Source organism: Bradysia coprophila (genome assembly GCF_014529535.1).
Source record: "Bradysia coprophila strain Holo2 chromosome X unlocalized genomic scaffold, BU_Bcop_v1 contig_128, whole genome shotgun sequence".
Taxonomy (NCBI): domain Eukaryota; kingdom Metazoa; phylum Arthropoda; class Insecta; order Diptera; family Sciaridae; genus Bradysia; species Bradysia coprophila.
The window spans coordinates 1820276-1846896 of NW_023503295.1; the positions used below are offsets into that span (position 1 = coordinate 1820276).

General features: G+C 35.6%; 1 protein-coding gene across 2 annotated transcripts in view; it reads right to left on the reverse strand.

Annotated features, from left to right (window-relative positions):
- Window positions 1-22326, reverse strand: part of LOC119067716 (proteoglycan Cow) — a 55718-nt gene extending 33392 nt beyond the window's left edge. For both annotated transcript variants that reach the window (XM_037170833.1, XM_037170832.1), the window contains exons 1-2: window positions 21754-22326; window positions 9210-9273 (exon numbers count right to left, since the gene is read on the reverse strand). In XM_037170833.1, coding sequence (XP_037026728.1) covers window positions 9210-9273; window positions 21754-21852 — 163 coding nt within the window. In that variant the 5' untranslated portion in view covers window positions 21853-22326. The remainder of the gene's footprint in view (window positions 1-9209; window positions 9274-21753) is intronic.
- Window positions 22327-26621: the final 4295 nt, after the last annotated feature.

The window sequence follows — 26621 nt, forward strand, 5'->3', positions numbered from 1 at the left end:
TGAAACTTGACAGTGCTCCATACAAAATTTTACACTGTAAAAAGAGTGGGGATAAAATTTCATACAAAATAGTACTCTATTTGGCAGGTGTCAATCGAAGCACTTTTGCTTGAAGTGCGTTGGTTACATACGAAAACAGTTACGAATGAGTTGTAAAAAAAAGAGTTGCAAATCGAGTGGTCTGCCCCTCGACCAACACCAACGCTGAAACGTTATACGTGACAATATGTTTACTTACTCGCTACTACCGCCAACCCCTACAAATCTGTGCAAATCACCGACAGTTTAAGTTTAGCAACAAAATCTAATCATCGAAGGCTCATGAATTTGAGCCGGTATTTTCATTATGGCACACTATATATATATACGAGGTCATCCATTTATGTTCCGTGATTTACACCTCTGCATTTTTTATGTTTAAAATACAGAAAAATCGGATCGAACCCGATTTCAGATTCAGTTGTAAAATGGAAAATTCAAGTGCAGAGTGTACTACAACATTATCGTAACATCTTCGACATTGGCATCATTCGAAGAACATCGTAGGTAATCGATTTCTCAACTAAAAATTGATGTCACGTAAATTATCTCACATTCAAAAAATTTAATAACATTTTGAAAACGGCACGTGTTTAGGGATATAATTACGTCAAATCTGTTACTTCTATTGTTCAAAGAACATAGATAAGTGGAAACTGGAAGAATGAAGAATCTTTTACTTCATTTGTTCTTACATTTTCTTTACTACATCAGAACTAATCAACAGAAGGGCAGTATCAGAAGGTACATTTTGTTGTTGATATCAATACCAGATCGGTTTCTGAAAGACTCTGGGGAGAAACACGTAAATGTTTACTGGTATCACAAACAATTTTCTTCTTGCAATTACCATTGATTTCATAACAACCCCATTTTGGACGCATCACAACATTTAACATTATTCCCGTTCACTCCTTCAAGCATGAAATTAACCGCAACTGAAAGTTGCTTCCGCTGTAAGCACGACAATTACAAATTGCAATTGCAAAAATAAGCATGACAAATACACTCGCAAGTGTGGAACATGAAGCACGAATTTTATTCTATTTATCTAGTTGTTCGTAATACATTTATTTGTACCAAGCATCAGCAATTTTCTCGTAAATAAATTCAAGTTTGTGCATTAAATACAGTTGTTGTATCCACTTCTGGCTTAAATTCGTCCATCAACAGAGAGAATTAAAAAAAGTAGGCGAAATAGATTCCTATCCGGAGAACACACAACATGACCAGAGGCACAAAAAAAAGGCCATTAACAGGTAGAAGGGACGTCGGTGTTTGTTTGTCGAAAAGAACAAACACTTTTTTAAAGCAGATATTTACCGTCGCTATATGCTGTAGGTTATTTGGTGTATATAATACAGAACAGTAATTTCTCAAGACAGGAAAAGTCAATTTTTTTAGCACTAGATCTAACTTTCGTCACGAGCGCAGCGAGTGTGTTGGAAAATGTGTTTATGAAGTCAACTCCTTTCAGTGAATCATAAGTTAAAAACTTAGACTAGCGTAAAAAAGCTCAAATAGGAGATGAACGTCGATTCAACAGCATCACTTCGAGCTGTTTTTTCTATGATTTTGAAAAGCCACCAGTGTCGATTGTGACCGAATATATTCTGCGTTCAGACTTTTCCCTAAGATTTTCTAGAAGTAAGGAAGATGTCGAGGAGGTGGCAGACCATGTAGAAAGGAAAGCGCATCAATCGTTCCGCCCAAAATTCCTTATTTAAAATCTATTTTTTTCTTAGACATTTTTCTAATACCGCTAGTCCCTCATGAATTTTGTTTTGTGAAAGGTTATTCTCCCAAACGACCCGGCGACGACGAAAACGATTGCTTCTCCAGTGCATTGAACCTCATATTTTCGTAACTTTTACACACACAAAAATCAGAAACTCACAAAAGATGGATATTTACGACAAAAAATTGGCATTTATCACTCGCAACTGTAAGCCAAATCTACCATGAAATATTCATGAGAATTTTGCTTCTTTATACACCCAGCACATAGTTTATATTATGGGTGCTTCCATCGATAGTTTCGCGAAAAATAAAAGAAAAGAAACTCAATTTTCGAACAATTTTTTCTTTTCAAATTTTGTTTGTATAAATAAATTTAATCAAATTTTAACTTTAATCTTTCTGTTGAAGTACGGAGAAAGGAAAACGATGTTAAAGGACAGCTGGAGTACTATTTTCAATTATATCCGAAAAAGAGAATATATCTACACATTTCTGGAAGAGATATCCATAGCATTTTTATTAGATGCACATGCATCACTGTCGCACTAAATAATTCTTCTCGTATGAGGTGAATTTTAATATGCAAATGGCATTCATGGTGTGGGGAACCTCTGTTGGAGAGGAGCCACAATTTTTTTTTTAAAACAGATCTTCATTTATTGTGCTTTCTTTTCTGATAACTTTGTTTTGGTACATATCCATGGAATGTTATAGCAGTGAAGTTGGTTCACAAAAAACGAGCCGTCAGAACAGTCGGAGCGTTTGCTGCGACTGAGCCCCGTACAGACCCGTACATCTATTGCGTACGTGACCCTAGTTCGTCCGTCGCCCTACTCTTACCGTAAACCTACTGCGCCCGTAAACGTCGGTAAAGTAAAATTCTTATGAAATGTGTACGTCTTAAAAATTGCGCATAGCGCAATTACGAAGCCCCGTACGACGTTCCTTTTAAATGTAACACAAATTTCGAATTGACCTAAAATTTTAATTTATTGAGTATAAATACACATAGGGCCATAGGGCCTAGTATCGGCCTCAGTCCGAGGATCCAAATTTAATTTTTTTTCAACTACATTCTATTCGGTGTTCGATTACCTTCCAAATGAAACAAAAATTACGAAAAACGGATGAAATTTGCTCGAGTTATATGTAAAATACACATAGGGCCCTAGTAACGGCCTTAGTCCAAGGACCCAAATTTAATTTTTTTTTTTCACCAACATTCTATTCGGTGTTCGATTATCTTTCAAATGAAACAAAAATTACGAAAAACGGATGAAATTTACTCGAGTTCTATGTAAAATACACATAGGGCCCTAGTAGCTTTTCACTTCTAAGGCCCTAATTCACGGTCCACTCACCCGATTTTAAAAAACTTTTTTTTCCTGGATTGGTATTGACAATACCTATCATTTGCCGTGTCATTTACATTTCCATCGTTTATTTTGCCATAAATATCACCAAAAGACCTTAAATCACTTAGGTGGCCCTAACTAGAGGTGTGCGCCGATCTTAAAATAATCGGCGGCGGTGCGCCGACTGGTTATGGATCGGCGGTGGCGCGCCGAGAGAAATTTATAGTCGGCGGCGGTGCGCCGATCGGCGCGCCGATAAATTTACAAAAAATCTAAATTTTCGAAAATAATGCAAAAACATTTGAAAAAGCGTGCGCAATCCTTTTTACGAACACTGAATTCTTACTATCTTGCGATCTGAAGTATCAACAACTTATACAAGGGGAATCAACCGAGACATATCTCACCTTTTATATTTTGAATGTACAATCACTGACCTTTTATTTTAAAAACATCTGATGAATCCACGAATGATTAGTGAGTTTGCGTAAATGACATATAAGCGAGAAGGCTGCAAAGCGCAACCAGTAAAAAACGATCTTTTCAAAAACAAGTATTTACAATAAATAAAAATCATCAACTCTGTTACGCCCCAAAGTCCACAAAATGCAACTAGCGTTTCTCCGTTGAATTGCAATAGAAATCTTTTGTATTTGGTAATCCATGGAGCGTTGTTCGCCAGAAGCTTTTCTCATTAATGAACAAAATTTCTTAATTAATGTACTTGTTTCGGGACCCATGCAACCTAGTGATTCAAAAGCAATAGGTGTAAATAAAAATTTTTCTTTTAAACGTATGTAATGATTATGCTTGAATCTTTCAGCATTATCTGCAATTGATCCAGATTTTTTGGATGATTGATTTATCTAATTTATCTAATGGTTACATCGCACAAAATCCCAACGTCCGGTCTTTTACCGTCATCTCTAGAAATGCCCGGAGGTTGTAACAGATTGAGCATGAGAAAAGATTTTATTAACTTCATCATGTCCTGGAATCCATCGTCCGCAAGATAAACCGTGTAAGCCATCCTTCATAACCTATAAGCTATAAGTCAACTTACAAGTTGGAAATTTTAAGTCACATCATCATACTAGATGTTCTGCAGGTTTGTTATTTCCAACTTATAATTTATATGCCATTTACGCAAACTCACTACTATTATCTTTCGATTTATGCAATAACCGTTCCCGTTGTCTTTAGTCCATCTTCTATGTAGGAGTGAGTTCGTAGTAGAAGGTTTTCGCAAATAAGAGATTTAGATAAACTTAAATTTATAAGTAATAAGTGTATTAGCTGAGCAGCATAAAGAAACCTGACTTATAAATTAAGAGAGATAAACATTTGCTCAAACCTTGTACTCAAGCACACACTTTTGTATAGATATTTCAATTTAACTTTATATTACCGCCCATTAAAATGGTTGAAAGTAGTACACGTACAAAATTTCGGCGCGACGAAAATACAATCGGCGGCGGCGGCGGCGTGAGCTATTATTTTTCGGCGGCGGCGCGCCGAAAATTTAGCAAAAAATCGGCGGCGCGCCGGCGTAAAATCGGCGGTGCACACCTCTAGCCCTAACTCACGAAGGGCCGACCCGAATATGCCCATCTTCGAACTTAGCCTCACTATTTTGACTATCTTTCAGGGAAATTTATGGAAATCGGATGACCGACTCGTGAGTTAGACCCCTTGGTGTGAAACAGGCACAGGGCGGCAAGCAGTTTTTGCTTGTAGGTCGGCCACATTTCAACATATTTCGTCTGTTTTAGCTTTATTAGATAGGTATTGACCGTACCAATCAGGGAAAAAAATTTGAAATTTGAAATTATGTTCTCCGGAGCGTGAGCTAGGGCTCTTGGAGTGAGCTCTTATCTGGCTACTCGGCCGTACAGTGAACGTGGAGTATTTTGTCAATATCTCGAGTAAATTTTGACCGAATTTCATGAATTTTTTTTTGTTTGAAAGGTATTAACGAATGTAAAGCGTCGGTAACATTTCCGGTCTCCTAACAAAATGGCTGCCGGTGGCCATATTGGATTTTAATAAAAGTGATATATATTGGGAAAAATGGTACTTAGTCTTAGAGTGTTTCTGTTAACATGGAAATAATTTGTTATGTATGTGGGGTGTTTCAGGCATTCCGTATATGGACATCTATATATATCTATATTGAGATATATACAGGCATATAGAGCTATATAATAGCATATTCATCTGTGAAATGTTTATTTACAGTGAAATATAGGTAAATATAGCGGTATATAGCTGTTTAAATAGGAATTTATGAAAGTTGAATTCGTACGGGGCTGTCTATATTGCCTCCGGCAATTTAGTTGTATATGCTAACAAGGCAAAGAAAGATAATGTAAGTGATTTTAAAGGGCGAATAGCTTTTCAGTAGAGAATGAAGTAAATGAAATGAAGAGTTTCACAGTAAAGGCTTTTGATACGAATAGGTGTTTCGTACGGGTCGGCGTTAGCTATGTTTTTTATTTAAATGGCTAAACTTAAATAGAAAACTTAGCCGCCGATGCCGCCGATTGTTAAATTTGATCATTGTTAATAAAATCGTTTGAAAAAAAGTAGAATTATGCAAAAATTTATTACATTTTTGAGCTTTAATTTACAAAGTATTGTTTCGTCTGAAGTGACTTGCACTCCACAGCACTCTAATTATAAAATTCTCAGCATTCAATCAAATACTTGTTAAGTGCTTATTTCTAGAAATCAATTCTTAATCTCACACAAGGATCCTAAAATCGTTGGTTTTTCTGTTGGTTTTTCTGCGTATTGTCGATGCCAATTATTCACGCCGTAAGTGCGCTACAGAAATTTACATTTGGGATGAGTCAATGGATCAACAAACGAATCTATAATATAAAGTTTAATGTTTGTTTGTTCGTTTCTCTCTCTATAGGAGCCCAGACGGAAAGTTAGGAAAAGCGTGAACAAATTACATTTTCATGCGTTATTTGACGCACGAATTTTTTTGCCTGTTAATGTCGTGGATGCGTTTCTTCAACGTGGAAACATTATTGTAACGCGTGAAAATTTTTGATGCGTAAAAATTTTCAACGTGTGACATTTATTTTGCGCTAAATTTATTTTTAACATTCGAAAATATTTTTGAAAGAAAAATTTTCCTATGACGCGTGTAAAATCTTTTTTTAAGAAATTCATTTTTGGTTGACGCGCGTCAACACACGTGAAAATATTTTTGGCGACTGAAACAATTTTTTGTGAAAAATTTATTTTTGACAAGTGAAAATATTTTTGAAAGAAAATTTTTATTTTGACGCGTGAAAATAATTTTTTTTGAAAATTTATTTTTAATGCTTGGAAAACTTTTATAGCGAGAATTTATTTTTACGCATGAAAATATTTAGGATCATGTCTGGAGCGATAGCGGAGGACTTGGCTCAGTTTGACTTCCAAAAAAAGAACGAAGAAAATTTTTTGAGATATTATATTCGACCGATAAAAAATTCAATTTTACCGATAAAAAATAATAAACTACCGATAAAAGTAGTACAAATAAAAAATAATAAAATACCGATAGAAATGTGATACATGTCGATGGCACCTTTTCCAGCTGGAAACGACAAAGTTGACGCGAGTTCCCCCACCTACACCACACTTTTTTTGAAAATGATATGGAATATCAAGATTTTGTTGAGTTGAGTTGAGATTGAGGCCGTAAAGGCGTTTTGTTGGTTCCTAGGAAATTCATCGTTTTACGAAAGAGAACGTAAATGCGTTTGGTTCATTCCTAGGGAATTCATCCTTTTACGAAATGTAACGTAATATTTTGTCATTATCATAATCCCGAGCAAAGCCGGGTACTAGAATAGTGGAAAAATAACTTTTTGATATCAGAGAATCGTGAATGGTAGTGATTCAACGTTGCGTTTGTTAGACGGAAAACACACAATTTTGTGTTGATGGGATCGACAATGCTGCGTTTTCCATCGTAATTCGATATTCACCTCAGGCTAAACAAGGTAAACGGCAGCATAATTGTCGATCCCAACAACGCAAAATTATTCATGTGCTTTCGGCCTTAACCCCTTGTCATTTTCCATTTTTTGTTTAAGCTGAAAATACACGAGCAATTTTTCGGGGCTGCGATCGACAATTGTGCTGCGTTTTATATCACTCAGTCTTGTGGTGAAAATCGTAATACAATCAAGACAAGTAACGAGTCAATGTTAACATCAAAACCAGACTAGTTTAACTTGTCAACTTGTGATTAGGCTATTCACGACCAAGTGCTTAGATCTACAACCCCTTTCATTGTAAAATATCCAATTTTATAGTAAAACATTTTCGTTGAATATTTTTCTATGGTAAACTCCGGTGTGGAAACCTCAGTGGTATTACTGTATACATAGTAAGAGAAGAACTTTGTAGGTAAGTGCACACAAGACAATCACTTGTTCAAGCTCAAGTTGCCGTGACAACTTGAAATAATGTCTGAAATTGTTTTGTCTAGTAAAACAAAATTTCAGATTTGACTAACTAATTTGAAACCATATTTTCCCGGAGTGCATTCACGATCTCAAAGTTTACAGGGAACATTTTTTCAATTTGAAGAAACACGATTTTTCGGAACATTTCAACAATAAAATGTGAGCTTACGTTTAATGCTTCATTATGCGAACGAACGAAAATTGTTTGATTATTTCCTGATGGGCGGGCGAGGCATAATTTGTCGCATCGAATTTTAATGAGAAAAAGGTTAAACATGTACACAGTTCATCGCATATCTATATAAAAGGTGTGATACACCTTCTACGGTTCCAAAGAACTGTTGAACGATTGATAACCAAAAAATTAAGATGACACGAAAAAACACTTTGTAACAAAACAAAGCAACAAAAAACGAGCAATCAGAACAGTCGGAGCGTTTGCTGCGACTGAGCCCCGTACAAACCCGTATATCTATTGCGTACGTGACCCTAGTGCGTCTGTCACCCTACTTTGACCGTAAGCCTATTGCGCCGGTTAATGTAGTTAAAGTAAAATTATTATGAAATGTGTACATCTCAGAAATTGCGCATAGCGCAATTACGAAGCCCCGTACGACGTTCCTTTCAAATGAAACAAAAATTTCAAATCGCCCTAAAATTTTATTTTTTTGAAGGGCCTAGTATCGGCCTCAGTCCGAGGACCCAAATTTAATTTTTTTTTCAACTACATTCTATTCGGCCTTTGATTACCTCCCAAATGAAACAAAAATTACGAAAAACGGATGAAATTTGCTCGAGTTGTATGTAAAATACACATAGGGCCCTAGTAGTGGCCTTAGTCCAAGGACCCACATTTAATTTTTTTACAACAACATTCTATTCGGCCTTTGATTACCTTCCAAATGAAACAAAAATTACGAAAAACGGATGAAATATACTCGAGTTATATGTGAAATACACATAGGGCCCTAGTAGCGGCCTTAGGCCAAGGACCCAAATTTAATTTTTTTTCAACAACATTCTATTTGGCATTCGATTACCTTCCAAATGAAACAAAAATTACGAAAAACGAATGAAATTTACTCGAGTTCTATGTAAAATACACATAGGGCCCTAGTAGCATTTCACTTCTAAGGCCCTAACTCACGGTACACTCACCCGATTTTAAAAAACTTTTTTTTCCTGGATTGGTATTGACAATACCTATCATTTACATTTCCATCGTTTATTTTGCCATAAATATCACCAAAAGACCTTAAATCACTTAGGTGGCCCTAACTCACGAAGGGCCGACCCGAATATGCCCATTTTCGAACTTAGCCTCACTATTTCGACTATCTTTCAGGGAAAAAAAATTTTTGAAATCGGATTTGATTTACTCAAGATATCGACGTGACAGACGGACAGACGGACAGACGGACAGACAAAATTTTTATTGCAGATTCGTCATCTATGAACATAGGCAAACACTTTGCCCTTACCGTCTGCTTCGAATTCCATCATTTACACACGGCATCGTAATCCTATAAGCCCCTTTGTACTTCGTACGGGGCTAAAAAGTCCCGAAGAAAATTATAAAGAAGGAAATAAACGTAATACTTACTTGTCGGATCATGAATCCATTTCTTCTTTTCTGGTATGGGTTTCTGAACAGCTGCTTTGTCGTCCTAAAAATGAAAATAGATTGTTACGACAAGGAAAGATAAATGACACCACCTGTAATTTTATCGGTTCAAATTGGGGAACGAGCGGGCATATTAGAGTGCGTATTGGATATACATTGTAAAAAAGCACTTTCACGATTCCGATATCATCATTCGGAAGGAAAACGAAAATACATTTTGCAATTAGATGAGTTGAATGAAAAAAAAGTCCTGTTTACCGAAACATGAGAAGTTTAAAAAGAAAATTGATGAATTGGGAGATGAAATTGAAAGTTTGGTTTTTCTTTTTGCTTCGTCCCTTTTTTGCATGATGTGCCTATGTTTCAAAATATCGTGAAAATGTCTTGGCGAAAGTTTAACAACCCATATAGTGTGTATACATTTGAGCAATTTTATTTTTCTTCATTTCCTTTCGTTCAAAACCATTTTTCTTGAAAAATAAAAGTTATGAAAGTGAAAAAGAAATTACATTATCGTCTATTCAATTCGAAAAATTTATTTGCTTATTGGATCGCATCGAGGTCGAGGCATATTGTGTGTATTCCAACCACATACACAGACAAAAAAAAAACAGCCAACAAAATACACAGCAGTTGGAATAAACAAGGAAAACAATTTAAATCATCCATCGAGGACAATATCAAAAGAAGATATTTTTCCAATTAAAACTTGAAAATGGAAAATGAAGTGAAGTTCACCTCGAAAACTGTACGGCATGATCCATTAACAAACAATTTTCAAACTCATTCAAAGTTTTGTGAACAACACATTGGTAAAAGCCAGTGCTAACGTTATAATATTTTAGAGAAGCATACACCAACAAAAAAAATGAACATTGGGTATGACAAGAGGCGGTATACAGCTTGAAAGACAATGCAACTGGAACAGGACATGTCATTTTTATTTAGACATTTCCGCTTGTCGCCATGGCGTCTGTAAGTCTATATCACTTCAACAAAATCGTAAACGTAGCTTCGAAATCTTCAACTCTTTCACTGTGGATGCGATAATAGAAAAATGATATTTTTGTCGTAATTTGAACATCCATAATACGGCGCATATACTGAAGAGAGATTCTCGTTTTTTATGAAACAATATCAAATGTTTTTATGAATTTTTATGAATTCAGTCTCGTACCTCAGTTCGGTATCTGTATTTATTATGGCGTCAAATTTCGCGATGTCGAATCTCTTGAACTACCCACCCAATAATGCCCTACAGAATCGATTAATCGTTGTTCTAGACAATAACAACAAATATAGATTAGAAACGGTTAATAAGACCGAATTATGGTTGACCGAATTATGGTTGACCGAATTATGGTTGACCGAATTATGGTTGACCGAATTATGGTTGACCGAATTATGGTTGACCGAATTATGGTTGACCGAATTATGGTTGACCGAATTATGGTTGAATGGTTGACCGAATTATGGTTGACCGAATTATGGTTGACCGAATTATGGTCGACCGAATTATGGTCGACCGAATTATGGTTGACCGAATGAAGTACTAGATTATTTGTTCATTGAATTAATAATAAGTAGATTTCCTATAGTTAAATTAGAATTGTTTTTAGTACGAGTCACGCGCTTTACGTAAGGGAGTCCAGGTTCATTTAGTGGTTATTGCCCATAATAGATTGATGTAGAATAAATTGCTATCCAATGATGATACATAATGATTATGGAGATATTCGTAGAATGTGGGACCAAAAAAACAGATTCAATAGTTGGGATCATTCATCAATGACGTCTGCTTGTTTCAGTGCTGCCAGCAGATTTAAATCATTAATATTTCGCGTGTGTGTGGTCTACCCTCGATAGGTTTCTTCCATCGTACGGTAAAATCGAATTTTGACAGGCCGAAAACAACCGACCGTCATCCACAGAAGCAAACATAACCGCAACTTAAACAAATTTGTTCGTTAAAACTTCAAAGTGAGGTTGTGTTGGCTTCTCTGTAGATGACGATTGACATTTTGAACGACCATGGAGGAAACCTATTAAGTGGAGTATATTTGAGGGGTAAAACGCCCTATTTACACACGGAAATGCATAAATATAATAATTTCAATCTGATGGCAGGACGGAAAAAAGCCGGCGTCATTTGTGACAGTTGGAACCAAAAGTCGGTCTCTTCCATCTGTCAATGTGACGTTTAAAATGTCAAACAAATTTTTTAGGTGAAATGGTCACAAAATCGTTTATTCCTCAATGCAATTAGTGGAATAGAATTAAGAAAAAGTTACCGATTTTGTATAAAATCCATTACAATACATTTCACATAAAAAATCTTGTTTGACGTTTTAAACGTCACTTTGACAGATTGAATAGACCGACTTTTGATCCCAACTGTCACATTTACGAATGATACATTTGTGTTTTTAGGCATTATCTGAGACTGTATGCACTATATTCACTAATCTATTGTCTGAATTGTTCAGGATTCATGAGAAAGAATTTCGAGACGTATCATATGCTAGGAAGTCTTCCGTGCGGGTCGCACTGTGCTTTTTTGGTGTGAATATTTTTGATTTAGATCCTCCGAATGTTATAATAGTCCATATTAAATGAATAATGCTTTTTAGCGCGGTTTTACGATTTCCATAAAATGAAATTCGATTTTTATATTTAAACAAAAATTAGTGGTCGGCTGCGTCTGGCTATTATACTTTTAGCAATTTTAGCAATTTTTTTACAGTTGGTCATATATTTTGTTTCAAATTAAATTCAATTTACCACAAATTTTTATTGGTTTTGGGTTGTTGTTGCTGTCGTTTTTATTGAGATAAGACAGAAGCCGATAATAAAAATGGTAAAATTGATACGCGCGCAAAATATTTTATGGTCATTGTCATTGAAACAGAACATCAGACAAAATTAATTGTTTTACGCTTTAACCAAAACTAAATGTATACCCAGCCCAGCCTATTTTTCATAAAAAAAAAATAATCGTAAAATGCAGAAAGGGCATGAATACAGTACATACAGACCATACAGACACACCATATAGATAGATCCGCAATAAAAATTTAAATTTCGTTTATATTTAGACTTTACTCTTTTCTGCATTTAACGATTCACCGATTTTACAAAACTTTTCGATTTTCTTTGTAAATTTGCAATAAATTAAACTCGGGTTACGGAGCAGCAGACGATCAAATCTTTTAGATTTATGCACGTATTTTTGGCTGCAACTTTGTGTCACTCGAATTGACTTGACGGTTTTGTACACCTTTTTTAGCAATGTTGCAGAAACGTAAGAAAAATCTTAATTTTATTTGCAAAGAGAACACTAATCTTGTTGATTCACTTGTGCATTCAATATATTCAAATTTTAACTTTGAGAAAATTAAAATGCAGAAGAAGGGAGACGCCTAGATGGTACACTCATACAAAACCGTTTTTTGTATTTTAACTTCCAGCTTTTAGTTATTTTCCAATCAAGTTTCTAAATTGGACGTTTTATGCACGCAAAAATTAATTTTCCACAATCAGCAATGAAAAGTAAAACTTTTCTGTTGCCCATTATGAAAAACGTTGAATGTTATCGGGTGTAGTAGTTATCTATGACATCGAGTGATGTGTAGATGTGTAATCATGACACGAGGCCGCAGGCCGTGTGTCACAATCCACATCGTGATGCAAATAAATTACTTTGCACCGAGATTCATAAATCGCTTTATGCCAGAGAGCCATCTAAAGTTTGCAAATTTAGCATATTATGATGCTGAGTCTCATAAATGCTTTTTTAGTCACACGATATGTGATGTCCAACGCGATTTGAGGCCTCTTTACACATCTAGTACCTAATGGGCCGTACTTAAATGACGTCACGTTTCTTTTCAGTGCAGTCATCTGATTAAAATCATGTAATAACTTCACAAAAATGCATTTTTTTTAGTTAAATTCATGACTTACCTCCCATTTAGATGATATATTTGAGAGTAACACATACTATTGACATAAAAAATGCACATTTGTCGAGTTATTAGTAATTTTAATATGATGACAGCACTGAAAAAACGTGATTTCAGTTACTGACTTCATTTATGTACGACCCCTAATAAAAGAATCTTCCACTCGGTTGCATAAATAACATGTTCGCACTGTAGTAGGAAAGTCATTATTGTTCATTTCTTAATGTTAAGCGATTCATCTGAGGATAGTTAGATTTAAGTATAGTTTCCACTTAAAAAGAGCACTCCGTTTCGCCTCCGTCTACATGACAGTTGTAAAATAGAACAAAAGAACTGTCACGCAAACGGAGTGGAAATTGAATTTATTTCAATTTTTTATGCTTGATTTCCTCTTAATCCGTTTACGCTCCGTGTGCACTCCGTTTACTCTTTAAACAATAAAAAAGAGGCGTGGTTTAGCTAAACGGAGCGTACATGGCGTAAGAGGAAATCAAACATTACGTGACAGTTCCTTTGTTCTATTTTACAACTGTCATGTAAACCCGAAGGGGAGTTTTACTATTGTAACTAATAACTTGTAGAGCAGATCGATTTTGTTTTATCTGCAACGTCGGAATCGGAAATGGTACGAGAAAAGAGCAGTTAGATTTTCATTGTTTCGTTCAAAGAATAGTAGATTGATCGGTATCATGTCCGGAGCGATAGCGGAGGACTTGACGCAGTCTAACTTCCAAAAAAAGAACTAAGAAAATTTTTTGAGACGCGGCAACTATATATAGGCGAGAATTTAAGTTTCTTTCCTTTGGCCTGTATCACCACAAATCCTATTCTATCTTATTCGCGCTTCAAATACGAGCAAAACGAGCTATCACTCGACTATGTAACTTTAAAATTGCCGGAGATACATCGTTTTCAAGTTGGTCATTTTGATAGAAAATGCACCAAAATAACGTTTTCCAAACAATCAAAATCTTTCAACTTACTCTGTATGTTTCTATCTGTCTATCTGCCTATCTGCCTATCTGTCTATCTGTCTATCTATCGACGGTCGATCTCGGAAACTAGTTAGCCAATCTCCATGAAATTTTGCAGGAACCTCAGGGTGGGCATAAAAATGAAAATGTGATACGCCATTACCCCAGGAAAAACCATTTTGTTTTATTGGCCTCGAAGTGGTTTCTGAGTGTGGTTTTCGAGGGTCGGGAACGCGTTTTCGGCTGTAGCTTAGCTGTATTGAAACCTACAGAGGCGTGTGACCCATCAAATGAAAGGTATTCGTAACACGATTCAAACAAAAAAATAATTTAAAAAATCGGGTCAGATTCGTTTGAGCTAGAGTGATTAGAGTGACCAAATGTTGAGCTACTCGAGCGTAGGATGAAAGGACTAATATTTTTGCGATTATGAGAGATAGAGAGTTACTTTCTTCGGCAAAGTCTCAGAGTTTTACGAGTAGAACAGAGGGGCATATGTGAAAAATGTCGAAAGTTGGAAATGGGTGGGTCAATCATGTTTTTAGAGGTATTTCTTGAATGGTGGCAGATAGAGAGTTACTTTCTTCGTCAAATTTTCGAATTTCGTCAAATTTTCGATTTTCGTTAAATTTCGTCAAATTTTCGAATTTCGTCAAATTTTTTAATTTTCGTCAAATTTTCGAATTTCGTCAAATTTTCGATTTTCGTCAAATTTTCGAATTTCGTCAAATTTTCGAATTTCGTCAAATTTTCGAATTTCGTCAAATTTTCGAATTTCGTCAAATTTTAAAATTTCTGTTATAAACTGTTATAAAAAGCAGTGTTCTAAAACTTCTAAAACGACTGATATCCCAACAAAAATCTCTTCGAGAAAAGTGTGACGCAGTCTTTGAAATACAATTTCTAAAATGAATGATATCGCTAGAGTTGACGCTTTCAGCTTCGTTACGCAAAAATTAAATTTTACACCCAATTAGTTCAAACAAGCTGGCTTAGGTTTTCTCATCATCTGCCAAATAATTTAAAAAAAAAAAAATTTTGACTGGAAACAACCAAAATTTTACCAAAAAAATCTGCGTCGCATGTGGCAGATAAATTTTCTTGCTGGTCTGTTCCTGAACATCTGCCACTTTGCGACGCAGATTTTTTTGGTAAAATTTTGGTTGTTTCCAGTCAAAATTTTTTTTTTGTAAAAATTATTTGGCAGATGATGAGAAAACCTAAGCCAGCTTGTTTGAACTAATTAAGTGTAAAATTTAATTTTTGCGTAACGAAGCTGAAAGCGTCAACTCTAGCGATATCATTCATTTTAGAAATTGTATTTCAAAGACTGCGTCACACTTTTCTCGAAGAGATTTTTGTTGGGATCATTTTTATTAAAATTGAAAAGTTCGTTTTAAGAGTAGTTATTCCTCTTCTGCGTAGTGAAAAACGCACGGAGGCCTCTTATGGGTTAAAGGTTTATTTAGGCAGCTGTATCGAATCTTGCTGTACTAATTATATAGTCCAGTCGTACCTCATAATATAGCTTCCCAGGTGCCTGTTTGTTCATGACGTAATAGGGACAGTTACATAGAAAATGCTCAGCTGTTCAGATGTTTGTTTAATGTGATGTGTCCAGTCATCAATGTTTATTCTTAGTCTAACACTTCTAACATTCAGTATTAACTTTGAGGTGCTTTTAAGTATTCTGACGCAAGTTTCTGACTAGCTGCAGCCTTTTATGGCATTCCAGTATGAGGACGAACTTTTTGTCTTGCGTATTTATGATATGTTTTTTTTTGAGCCGTGAGATAGCAGCTGGTATAGAAGGTTGAGGTCACATATACTAAGTAAGAGCTGCTTGTTTAGTTAGAGAATCAGCTGCTTCATTTCCTGAGATGCCAGAGTGTGCAGGAACCCATATTAAGTTTTTACTTGACATTCTAGGCTTAATGCTGAGCTGAAAGTCGCAGAAGACAGGGTTTTCAAGGCAACTTCACTAACCGAACAAATGAAGATTATCACATCAGCGATTTTTAAAATACTTTATGATGGCATGACAGGTTCCACATCTAGTCTTGACAAAGCATGGCCTGTTTTTACAGGGTAAAAGTTCATATATGTCAGATTACAAATCAATTAAAGTAGAAACGTTTCGTTTCTCTCTAAGTTTCAAATATAATTCGTCCACGAAAAGAGGACATTAGTCAAAGTTTTCAACAGATTTCGAAGCCCAGTATGTGCGGTTACTGTGCAATATAATGTGTGGTCCATATGCCTTCGCTGTCATCCGGATTATTGTTTCTGTTGAAATTCCGTATTTCATTCATTTGAATAGTTTAGCTTTCACTGACGGTGAGTATATCAGCAATCGCAATAATTGTCAAATTTTTTACATAAGACTTAATACCGTCACAGCGCAATAATTATGTCGAATGGATGTCCTTTTTATATTAAAAATTCTTGAGAGAATATTTTTTGTGGCAATAGTACATTTTCTACCTTGGTGTATATTTCGAGAATAACTTCGTATGTACAATTGTATATAACGAGCACCAGCGAGTGTATATACAATTGTACATAAGAAGTGATTCGAGAAATATACACCAAGGTAGAACAATGTTTTATCTCCTGCAAGCTGATATTTCATACATTAGCGAAATAACCACAAAAATTTGGATTTAAAATTAATTAATTAAGCATGTTGTTTTAAAACGCATTCACAACAAAAAAAACATCATACAGAGAATCCTTTATTTACTTACTCACACACATATACTATCCACCTCAACATTTCGTTCAAATCACATCATTCCGACTACTCTGATTATTTGATCGATGTAGAAGTGACTAACGAACCACTACCGACACCAATTGCATCGCGTTATGTGATTTGTTGGCGTAGTGGTCAGCATGTTTGGTTGATATGCTGCTGGTCCCGTGTTCGCTTCCGCCGTTCGGCGATTTTTTTTTTTCAAATATGTAGATGGAAAGTAAATTTACCCTAGGTGGGTTATGTGTGAATTATCCAATCGTATAGGCTGTGGTTATGTATGTGTTTGTGTTTATATGCAGAAACGCGTAATGTATGAAATATCAGCTTGCAGGAGATAAAGACCTTTATTTCACATAATTTTGTGCTGCCTGCCAATGCCAATAGCATCTCCCTTTACAAAATGCAATTGGCAGGCGAACTTGCCTGCGAATAGTGTTTTCCCTTTTACGGAGGCTATTGGCAGGCGTCTGCCAATAGCATTTTTCCTTTTACAAAGACTATTTGCAGGTGAAATGACCTGCCAATAGCAAATACGTTTGTGTGTTGGGTCGGTGCTAGAGCGGATTAATAAAATCTACTACGTCAATTGTTTAAATCTTATTTATTTTTAAATCTTAATTTTCCTCTTCTTTAATACTATATGAACCAGAGATAATCTGTGATGTCTGTATGACATATCAACACCGAAAAGTATTCAGTGAAAACGCATTAACTTATTCAATCGTTTAAACTGTAAACAATGAAAAACATCTACCGTGCATGTGATTAGAGAGGCTGTGTAAAAGTATGGGTATTTCGTTATAAATTTGGTTTTCTGAACCATTCATCTGGGTGTCTTGCAAGGAAACACAGCGGCAAATCACAAGAGAATTTCTCACTTTCGGTAGAGTTACACACATTGCATTTACGCAATGTCTCTATTAATGTTAGCATCTAAATAAATTGCCGAAATGCGGAGAAAGAAATGGCAAAAAATACCTATATGTTTATCAGGAGGGATTCTTTTGAAAAACAGCCTACCGAAATCGGACGCATTTTCCAGTGGACTTTTTTATATGTGCCTAGAAAGGTATTCGACCCTAGAAGCCAAAACCACTTTCAAAACGAGCCATCAGAACAGTCGGAGCGTTTGCTGCGACTGAGCCCCGTACAAACCCGTATATCTATTGCGTACGTGACCCTAGTGCGTCTGTCACCCCACTTTGACCGTAAACCTATTGCGCCGGTTAATGTAGTTAAAGTAAAATTATTATGTAATATGTACATCTAACAAATTGCGCATAGCGCAATTACGAAGCCCCGTACGACGTTCCTTTCAAATAAAACAAAAATTTCAAATCGCCCTAAAATTTTATTTTTTTGAAGGGCCTAGTATCGGCCTCAGTCCGACGACCCAAATTTAAAAATTTTTTTCAACTACATTCTATTCGGCCTTTGATTACCTCCCAAATGAAACAAAAATTACGAAAAACGGATGAAATTTGCTCGAGTTGTATGTAAAATACACATAGGGCCCTAGTAGTGGCCTTAGTCCAAGGACCCAAATTTAATTTTTTTTCAACAACATTCTATTCGGCCTTTGATTACCTTCCAAATGAAACAAAAATTACGAAAAACGGAAGAAATTTGCTCGAGTTATATGTAAAATACACATAGGGCCCTAGTAGCGGCCTTAGTCCAAGGACCCAAATTTAATTTTTTTTTCAACAACATTCTATTCGGTGTTCGATTATCTTTCAAATGAAACAAAAATTACGAAAAACGGATGAAATTTGCTCGAGTTATATGTAAAATACACATAGGGCCCTAGTATCGGCCTCAGTCCGAGGACCCAAATTTAAAATTTTTTTCAACTACATTCTATTCGGCCTTTGATTACCTCCCAAATGAAACAAAAATTACGAAAAACGGATGAAATTTGCTCGAGTTATATGTAAAATACACATAGGGCCCTAGTATCGGCCTCAGTCCGAGGACCCAAATTTAAAATTTTTTTCAACTACATTCTATTCGGCCTTTGATTACCTCCCAAATGAAACAAAAATTACGAAAAACGGATGAAATTTGCTCGAGTTATATGTAAAATACACATAGGGCCCTAGTATCGGCCTCAGTCCGAGGACCCAAATTTAAAATTTTTTTCAACTACATTCTATTCGGCCTTTGATTACCTCCCAAATGAAACAAAAATTACGAAAAACGGATGAAATTTGCTCGAGTTATATGTAAAATACACATAGGGCCCTAGTATCGGCCTCAGTCCGAGGACCCAAATTTAAAATTTTTTTCAACTACATTCTATTCGGCCTTTGATTACCTCCCAAATGAAACAAAAATTACGAAAAACGGATGAAATTTGCTCGAGTTATATGTAAAATACACATAGGGCCCTAGTATCGGCCTCAGTCCGAGGACCCAAATTTAAAATTTTTTTCAACTACATTCTATTCGGCCTTTGATTACCTCCCAAATGAAACAAAAATTACGAAAAACGGATGAAATTTGCTCGAGTTATATGTAAAATACACATAGGGCCCTAGTATCGGCCTCAGTCCGACGACCCAAATTTAAAATTTTTTTCAACTACATTCTATTCGGCCTTTGATTACCTCCCAAATGAAACAAAAATTACGAAAAACGGATGAAATTTGCTCGAGTTATATGTAAAATACACATAGGGCCCTAGTAGCGGCCTTAGGCCAAGGACCCAAATTTAATTTTTTTTCAACAACATTCTATTCGGCCTTTGATTACCTTCCAAATGAAACAAAAATTACGAAAAACGGATGAAATTTACTCGAGTTCTATGTAAAATACACATAGGGCCCTAGTAGCATTTCACTTCTAAGGCCCTAACTCACGGTCCACTCACCCGATTTAAAAAAACTTTTTTTTCCTGGATTGGTATTGACAATATCTATCATTTGCCGTGTCATTTACATTTCCATCGTTTATTTTGCCATAAATATCACCAAAAGACCTTAAATCACTTAGGTGGCCCTAACTCACGAAGGGCCGACCCGAATATGCCCATCTTCGAACTTAGCCTCACTATTTCGACTATCTTTCAGGGAAAAAAAAAATTTTGAAATCGGATTTGATTTACTCAAGATATCGACGTGACGGACAGACGGCCCAAATTTTTATTGCGGATTCGTCATCTATGAACATAGGCAAACACTTTGCCCTTACCGTTTGCTTCGAATTCCATCAATTACACACGGCATCGTAAACCTATAAGCCCCTTTGTACTTCGTACGGGGCTAAAAATTCCTCGAAGCTTTTGTGGCTGGTAAGAGGTCATCAAAAACTGAAAACCTGCACTTTTCTTACAAAAATTTCTGCAGTTACACGAGCCGTACAGGGTCGTGTAGGGTGTCATTAGAAAGGTAATTGCATATACTTTCGGGCAAATAGGGTCTTATTGGGTTTAGAATTCATCCACGATGAGATATGTGCAGTTGAAGTTTTCAACCGAAGACTTACAGCGTTCTTACTGAAATTTCTCGAGGTACACAAAACGTTCATGGTCGTGTAGGGTGTCATTTGACAGGTAATTTAATGTGCTTTTGGGCCAAATAGGGTCTTATCTGGTTTGGATGCATCTACGATGAAATAGAAGTGCAAATGTTTAGGTGTACATGTTTCATCGTAGATGCATCCAAACCACATAAGACCCTATTTGCCCCAAAAGCACATTAAATTACCTGTCAAATGACACCCTACACGACCATGAACGTTTTGTGTACCTCGAGAAATCTCAGTAAGAAAAGTGTAAGTCTTCGGTTGAAAACTTCAACTGCACACATTTCAGTGTCGATGAATTTTAAAACCATCAAGTCCCTATTCGGCTCAATAGTACATGTGATGACCTTTCTAATGACACCCCACACGACCCTGTACGGATCGCGTAACTGGAGAAATTTTTGTAAGAAAAGTGAAAGTTTTCGGTCTTTGGTCACCTTTCACCAGCCACACAAACTTCGAATAATTTTTTTAAAAGTGGTTTTGCCTTCTAGGGTCGAATACCTTTCTAGGCACATATAAAAAAGTCCACTGGAAAATGCGTCCGATTTCGGTAGGCTGTTTTTCAAAAGAATCCCTCTAGGCGACTATTGTTCACATTGCATAGTAACGTTATTATTGTTTGCAAGGTGGATGTGAGAAAATGTTGACGAAAATTATACTTCAATAATCGGATTATGTGCTACAAATTCATGCCAAGCGATACGGACATTGTTAATCTATTGAAACCACTAAACCATTAACTCTGTGATCTAATAGTTTAGTTCTGTAACATGGATATATACCCGACATACATCCGTTTACCAGATTATAAACGTTTGACCAAATTAATATTTCTGTCCCATAAATCAGTTAAGTTCTCCGATCCAAATCCTTTATGATATTTTTTGTGGGAGAAGAAAAGTTTCAACTCGACAATTAATAATAAAGCAGAGGAAATGTTATGAACGCTTTGAGTGTGCGATAAATATGATACACTAAATGGGAGAGCTTAGAAAAAGCTCTACCCAAAAATAGAAGAGGTAACGGGAAAAAAATATGGTTAGACGAACGAAGAGTCAAACAAAGATATCTGCGGTAAACAATAAACGAATGGAACGGTATAAAATAACGGCAAACGGGATGACAATATATTTCAATTTTTCAATATAAATGCAGAACTTTTAGGGGTTGAAGAGCACACACACAATATATATAAAAATGTATTCGATGTCGACATAGAATGTATAATTTCCCAAACGGCACACAACAGGAGTTATTTAATTTCAATTTCGTGTAACGAATCAAATTCATAAATAAATTACCTCATCCACGAATTCAAAGTCTCCTTCGAATTTCTTCTTTTTCGCACAAACAATCGAGAATAGTAGTACAAACGTAAATAACAACCACAACCACTTCATTTTGTTCAGTTTCTGTTTTGTATCCCGAGAGAAGAAGAAGAAAAAATTATTTTTGTTTGTCAATTGATTTTCGTTATTTTTTTTTCCCCCCGTTCTCGCTGATGGAATGTAAATTCCGTTCTCAGCCAATTTTTTTTTTTGTTCGATTTTACTTCACAAAATAATTTTTCTCATCCAGCACAAAAGAAATGCGTTATCGATTCAATCCTTTTACTATACGCGAACGTAAGCGGATCCTTTCTTATCGGATATAGATTTGGTTTATGCCTTTTATGTCTTTCAAAACTGTAACACTGAGCTGTAACGCTGCATTTCTGTAAACTCAGCCGAACTTATGTTTAACACTAAAAGAAAGGACTTCACTCTTCTTTTTTATTGGTATGGAATGCTCGTCAACTGATCGGGTGTGTTTAAAGGTACGGAATACTATTGCTGTGTCGGTATGGCTTGCACGAGACAATACCGATGTCGTGTCTTTTGCGCCACCGAAATGCGCACTGTAACACCGAGTTTTTCTTTCGTATGGTCATACAAAATCGATGAGAATGATGATGTACAATACACATATATACATGGTGCACGTACCGTACATCTGTATAAATGAAAGCATGAAATCATTAGGGTAAAGTTCGACAAAATTTTGTTTCCCAAAGAACAACCCAAAATTCATTCTACGGCGTATTATACATGTTTGTACAGCACCAACAACTCTGCGGCTTTAATACCATAATTTGAATAAAAGGATATTTTAGATGAAGCAAAAAACAAAACAAAAAAAATTATTCTTTTCCCACAGATATGAATGTGTGTACTTTTCCCATTGGCGGTGTGCGGTACACAGTTCGCTTGCATGCATAAATGATACCGTAATTACTTACCACTCTTCTTCTCTATGTTATAAACATTTCATTTAACATCCATGTTATTCATTGAAATGGTTCATCTTCTTGGTAATTGTGTTCTAATCTTATGAATAATTAAGTGCTTCTGATGACACGTCGAACTTCATGTTACTAACCAAATGTCGAGGTCATGCCAGTAAATTATAGTAGCACTAAAGCGTATAATACGACATTGATGTGTGGTGAATAGTAAACAATATTTACATTGTTCCACACCATACATATCCGCACACAAAAAGCCTCCCCCCATTAAACGCAAAAACAGACATGAGTATGTTAGTGTCCACCATGTATGTACTTACGTACATGATTTATAATTTAAAAAGAAAAACGGAATTGGAACTGTTTCAATAAATGCAAAAGTTTAAATTAAATCGAGGGAAAATTGCGATTAAATTTGGTGATGTGTTGTTTCGTTGCTCGGGGAGGTTAACCATACGACCGGAAAGATAGCCAAGATTTTAATGAAACTTTTTTCCATTCAGTCTAATAACATTTACACTGCGTTACGAGTCGGACAGTATCAAAAAGCACGAAATGAGGACAAACAAGAAACCGTTTAACGCTCGCCGAGTGATATTTTCTGACTCGCAGGGCGGCATGTGATTTTTCTTCAGAAAATAGTGAAAAAGTGATCAAATTTTCCGAAAATAGTTGGTATTCTCACTACACCTATAAAAAAAATATTTGCGTATGGTAACTCTGCTGTTCATTTTACAACATAGCTGAACATTAGTTTTCAGCATATCTGTATATTCTACGTAATTGTTGAATGTTGAACGGAATGACAGTACTATGTACAGCTAAGATGTACTACTGCACTGTTAAGTTACCAAATGTACTTGTCGCGAATTTGTACAGCAGAGCAGTACATGATTTGTGACAGATCCAAAGTACTATTGAGATGTAAAATGTACAATATAGCTGAACGAATGACAGTTTGAATGTAAGTCGTGGAAGCTGAACGAATGACAGTTTGAATAATTCAAATTGAATGTAGGTCGTGGAAACTTCCATAATATCAAGACTAAAAACTGCATGACATTTCAACACAATTCTAGATTTATTCGTAATTCATAAATTCAGCGGTGAATAAATGAACTGGAATAATGAAAGATTTTTTTTAGTGTAATTGACGGTAAAAGCTGTCGTTGTAGATAGCAGATTTTCTGATGCCTCTACTCGCATCTTTTATCCTTCCGGATATCAATTTAAAGCATTTCATATTCCTTATGCGATGGAATCTTTGATGAAATCACATCAAAAAAATTTATGACTAACTATTTTCAGGGTCGGTAAAATTTCTATTAAAGTACGCTAAATGTAGAAACCAGATTTTATGTAAATAAGACGGATTATGTGCAACTGACGTTTTATTAACGCACCGAGTTATACATAAATAACTATTTTCGTAAACAAATTATAGATTTGCAACGGTTTCGCCGAACAAAATGATCCAAGCACGAACCGACTATTATTCAAACGTAACCTCACTTAAGTTTCGTTAAATGTTTCGTTCATTCATTCATGTGTATGAAATTTTTTTAACGTGGATGGCCAACGCACTGCTCCTAGCATGAACACTACTTTGACAAATATACAATTTGGAGGCTTTTGTGATGACAGCTACCGCTTAAGATTGATTGTATTGTGTGTTTTAACTCATACAACGAAAACAAGTCATCTATCTTTATCTTTACGAAAGAAACGCAGTGCCTACTGTGACTTCATTAGCCTCCAAATATTTCTTATGTTCATGCTAGGAGCAGTGCGTTGGGATGGCATTTCTTGACGTGGATGACATTTCAATCGGCTATGAAGATGATCTATATATAAACATAGTCTTATAGTCTTATAGTCTTATGGGCGATAATAAATTATTTTAGTGGTACTTCTCGCTCAGTGATTTGTGTCCACCACTAAATACGTCGAAAATTAAGCCGACGAAAGTCCTGTTTTCTTGTTGATCAATAAAATAATTGTAAATGACGATAAATTCTATTTTGGATATCAACAACTTAATACAATCCGTTTTCTCAAGAGGTAAAAGGCTTTAAAAGTTGATGTGAGGAATTCTTTTGAAAATCCACCTATCCAAATCGGACCCATTTCGTCTATGATTGATATATACATGGTTTTAAATGTTGCCCTTAGATCTCAAAGCAGGCTTCAGATAGTCTCTAGTCACTTTTGGTTGATAGTGGCTGACCTTAGAAGGTCGAAAAAGGATGTTTTTCGGACTCATTTTACGGCTGCTAAATGTGCGCTCGTTGGAAAGCTGAAGTCAAGTACTTTCAGGGCATGCCTAGTTTGGACTAAGTTCGGACAATCAGTTTCAATAAATGAAAACTACTAATTGAAAAAACACATTTTTCGAAAAAAAAACAAAGTTTCCATGGTTCTGGATAAATAGAGTAGGGTAATTTTTGTTAAGAATAGAAGCCACTCCATTGGTGGAATTTGTGTCATGTACAAGTACAAATTTAGGATTAATTTTAACGAAATCTACTAAAAAAATAAAAAAAATTTCTAGTATTTCTCAATTATTTTCGATATTTTGACATTTTACATTACAGCACAGCAGTATAAGAATATGAGAACTTTTGAAGTTCAATTTCACAATACTGCTCAGCTGAACATTAATGTTCAGAAAAACAGTACTATGGAGACGTACGATATTATAAGATCTCTTTGACATATCGTTTACCAAACACAAGTTCTGAGTTGGCGCATGAGTAAGGTGGTGGACTAGAGTGTCGGAGGTTATGGGTTCTAGCCGCAGTTAGCGCCTATTTTTTTTTTTTCAATTTAGTTAATTTAGTTAATATAATTTAACGTACTAAATAATATAACAATGAAAAATGGTGGATTTTGACTATATTTTCTGTACAATTTTTAATTTTGATCAGGGAATCAACGTTCGCTTAACTGTACATTTATACAGCTGTGCTGTAAATATTACTGCTACGTTAACATAATGTACTTGTCGCGAATTTGTACAGTACATGCCAAGTAAGGTATTTTACTCAAAAACTTGATTTAAAATTTAAATATAATTTTACCTTACGTTCCTTTTTTGAACATGATTCCTCGATAGATTAGGTTTTTCAATTGTTATACGTACATCGGTTTACCACATTTAGTTTAGTTATCCGTAGATACACTTTTTTAGTCGAAGCCGAGGTCGAAGCTTGTGCGGGTAAAAGCAAAATAAAATCTGGTTTTTGACAGTTGAAATTCAATTGTCAAAAACTAGACTCGATCATTTTATTTTGCTTTAATTTTATTCCGAGAACGTACGAGTAGACCCGTAGCTGGCACAGCAGAACATAGCTCATTTGAGAGGTATTTCAATTCATTATAAAGTAATAGAAGCATTGGAAGCAGAAACTAAGTTTTGTATTGTCAAGGTCCAAAAATAGGGCGAACCTTTGAGCATTTTAAGGATAAAAAAATCCCCCCAAAAGCTGATTTTCACTGTTCCTCTATTTTGAATGTGTTTTTTGTTAAATACAATTGAATTTATGTCAAAAAATCGCATCAGCTGGAGGTTTTCCAGGAGATGATTTTCTCCATTCATGTATAGTCACCCTATTTTTGAACCGCTGTTAAGGAATCTCGCGCCGCGTCATTCACAATAATTCACAAAGTGACATCTTCCTTATACAAAATGTGTCAAAATGTGAATTATTGTGAATGACGCGGCGCGAGATTCCTAGCAACCTTTGAACCTTGTCAACACAAAAACTTAAAATGTTTTAAATTTCTGCTTCTTAATATATTTTTGTTTGAATGTCGTATGGGGATGGGGACATCTAGATTGCGTTCACAATAAAACCTTTGCAGAAGCATCTGTAGGATACTGGT